The 3427-nt window shown below is 47.8% G+C and overlaps 1 protein-coding gene across 1 annotated transcript; it reads right to left on the reverse strand.

The window, feature by feature from the left end:
• Window positions 1–324: 324 nt before the first annotated feature.
• LOC118575266 (olfactory receptor 9) lies at window positions 325–1263 on the reverse strand. Its single transcript, XM_036175886.1, has one exon. It carries the CDS (start codon window positions 1261–1263, stop codon window positions 325–327), a length of 939 nt encoding a protein of 312 aa, XP_036031779.1.
• Between the last annotated feature and the right edge of the window lie 2164 nt (window positions 1264–3427).

Here is a 3427-nt window from a genome sequence, read left to right on the forward strand (position 1 = left end):
TCAAGAACATAACCCCAGGAAGGCACTAAACCTCAGCCAGGACCAGGAATCACATCATCACACAAGGTTATCTCATCTGCCTTCACCTTGACCTGCATTCCAGTCCTCAGCTCTGTTCTTTTCGTGAAGCCCAGGGAAAGACTTAACACCAGGTCCCAGCAGTGGAGCTCTGAACAATACACCTGTGTCTTGGATGCCCATGGTGGGTGGAACACACCAATGCACAACAGACTGTGCCCTGTGGTCTCAGCTTCTCTTTTTCCTTGAGAATGTCCAGGGATCAGGCCCTTAGATCCAAGATCTTGGGAGGAAGGTGGAGTACGGTCAAGGACCCCCAAGGTATCTCTTCATGAGCCGCTTCATGGCCCCTATGACCTCCTTATTCCTCAGAGTGTAAACAAAAGGGTTGCACATGGGGGTGACAACCGTGTAGAAGATGGAAAGAATCTGGTCTGTGTCCCCAAGGGAATCTGCCTGGGGCCTCATGTAAGCAGCAGTCGCTGTCCCATAAAAGAGTATGACCACAAACAAGTGGGAGGAGCAGGTAGAAAAGATCTTTTGACGTCCCTCTGATGTTGCAACACCAAGAACAGTGGCAATGATACAGGCATAAGAGGCCACAATCAACGAGAAGGGCGTGAAGATAAAAGCTACCGTGATGAAGAGATTTCCCACTTCACCCCAGAAAGTGCTTGCACTGGCCAGTCTCAGCACAGGCAGGATGTCACACAGGAAGTGATGGATGGTGTTGGCACCACGGAAAGGCAAAGTGAAGATGAAGATAGAGTGGGTGGTGCCAGTGATGATGCCTGCACAGTAGGAGGCCCCCACCATGCTGGCACATGTTCCCTGGTTCATCAGGGTGGTATAATGCAGAGGACAGCAGATGGCAGCATATCGGTCGTAAGCCATGGCAGCAAGCAAACAGCATTCGGTAACGCCAAAAAGAGCAAAGAAGTACATCTGAGTGAAGCAGCTGGCCCGGGGAATGGTGGGGCAGGAAGACCTGAGGTCAGCCAACATCCTAGGCACAATGGTAGTGCTGTAGAGGATCTCCACCACAGAGAAGTGACCCAGGAAGAAGTACATGGGGGAGTGGAGGGCAGAATCGGCCAGTGTGAGGAAGATGATCAGAGAGTTGCCCAGCAAGGTAACCATATAGATACACAACACACCCCAAAACAGATGGCCCTGAAGAAAGCCAGAACCAGAGAACCCCAATAAAACGAACTCTGTTATTTCTGTACCATTGTCAGCTTCCATGTCCCCAAAGTCAGACTAGAAAGAAAGAGGGGCTAGAGAGGGGTAGCATGCCAGAAACCTTTGCAGCAGTAAGGATGAAGTGTCGTCCTTGAGAGCAGATCAGATTGATGAGGAGGATGAGGAGTATGAGGAGGAGGATACTGAAGAGGATGCTGAGGAGGATGCTGAAGAGGCAGATGAGGAGGATGCTGAGGACAATGCTGAGGAGGATGTTGAGGAAAAGCCTGAGAACCTCAGCTGCTGCTGACTCCCAACCACAAAAAAACCTCCAGAAGAGGAAGAAAATCCTGAGAAGATGAGGCACACTTGCAGATCTTTTGCTGTTGCAAGATTTCTCAGACAAGTCTGCTCCGCTCACCCAGGAAGGAGCTAGGACAAAACGTTGGGGGCAAAGCAGCTTCCTTCAGGAAGGGGGCTGAGGATATAGACAGAAAGTGGATGAGCGGACAGAGAACAAAAAATCTGGCAAAAGAAAAGTGGGTCCACCCAGAGGCAGTGAGTGGAATAGGCAAGGGCAGGAGACAGGGGCACAGAACTGAGGACCACAAAGGGCTGTGGAGCTTTTACCTGCAGATGGATCCCCACAGCCCTCAGAGTGCCTCTCCCTGGAGCACATCACAGATCAATCCCCTGAGGACTAATTTCAACAGAAGGAGGAAAGTGGAGGAAGAGAAAGGAGAAGCTGGGAGGAAGTGGCTTCCCCTTCATTGTGCCTAACACTAAGCTACCTGCTGCTGGACCTGGTATGGGGGGTCCCTCCTCATACCCAAGCACAAAGGGGAAAGCCCATGTGGAGGAGAATGTGTTCAGAGTCCTTCTGCTAAGCACCAAGTGAGCTTCTCTCAAAACCCTGTGCTCTAACTCCTTGGCTGGTTTCTCTGAGTGAGACTGTCAGCCTGCCCCAAGGGCTGCAAAGCCTTTCCAGCTCTCAGAATTAGTCCTTAGCATTCTTTCCATTCCTGGAAAACACCTTTTCTCCCAATGCTGGAGATGGAACACCTAGCCTTTGGGATTCTGGTTGGCCTCTTCCACTGGACGTACCACAACATTCCCAGGCCTGGCAAGCATTTGTAGGCCCTTTTGTAAAATAGTGTTAATCCCTAAAGAAAATAACTATTGAAATAACAATGAGGCTGATTCTGGAAGAACTCCCAGCCCAACACAGGGCTTTTTCTTACCATCTAGCTGCAGAGAGAAGCAGTAATCTCTGAGGTTCAGAAATGGGAAATACTCTTTAGATCTCAGCCAGAAAAGACAGCACTCACAAGAGCAGATGACAGAGGCAACCAGAGAGGATGCCCAGTGAATCAAAACTAGAGAAATATGGCAGGTCCTTCCATGATGTCTCCTAAATAAGAAAAGCATGGCCATAGCTTGAAACCCAGTTTGGTAATCAAGAAATATCTTCCTATTCAAGGTAGTCTGTTGCCTATTTGGCTCGTTTTCCTCTTGGGTGAGAAGGTGTGAGAAAGAGTCCAAATGAGGAGGCTAGGGAATTAAGAGTGCTTGCTGCTCCTACAGAGGTCTGGAGTTCAGTTCCCGGTACCCACATGGCCAACTCACAGCCAGTCTGTTCCAGGGGATCCAACACACCCTTCTCAGGCACTGCATACACATTATACACAGACATACATGCAGACAAAACACCCATACATATAAAATAAAAAAATTATTTTAAAAAATTACAAGTGAGTCTTGATAAGCACACTGCTGCATGCAGTCTTGATATACACACAGGCTTACACACACACACACACACACACACACACTCACACACATGATTAATTAATTATCAATTAATTTTTAAAGTATGGGAATCAGAAAGGTGCATCAGAAATTTAATAGCATAAACTGCTCTCCAAATGACTCATTATATTCCTGGCACCCATATCAGACTCACAACCACCGGTAAATCAGCTATAGAGGATCTAACATGTCCTTCTGCCTTCTACAGACAGCTCACTCAAGCTGGAGAGATGGCTCAGCAGTTAAGAGCACTGGCCACTCCCAATACCTACACACAGACACAGATAATTAAAAACAAAACAAAACCTTTAAAAAGACCTCTTTTACATGATACCATTCAGTTGTGCCTGTACAAAGCACATTTTCACAACAGCTGGATTGTGATATCATAATGTTCACTTATGTCATCCCAATGCTG

The sequence above is a fragment of the Onychomys torridus genome, unplaced genomic scaffold (assembly GCF_903995425.1).
Source record: "Onychomys torridus unplaced genomic scaffold, mOncTor1.1, whole genome shotgun sequence".
Classification (NCBI taxonomy): Eukaryota; Metazoa; Chordata; class Mammalia; order Rodentia; family Cricetidae; genus Onychomys; species Onychomys torridus.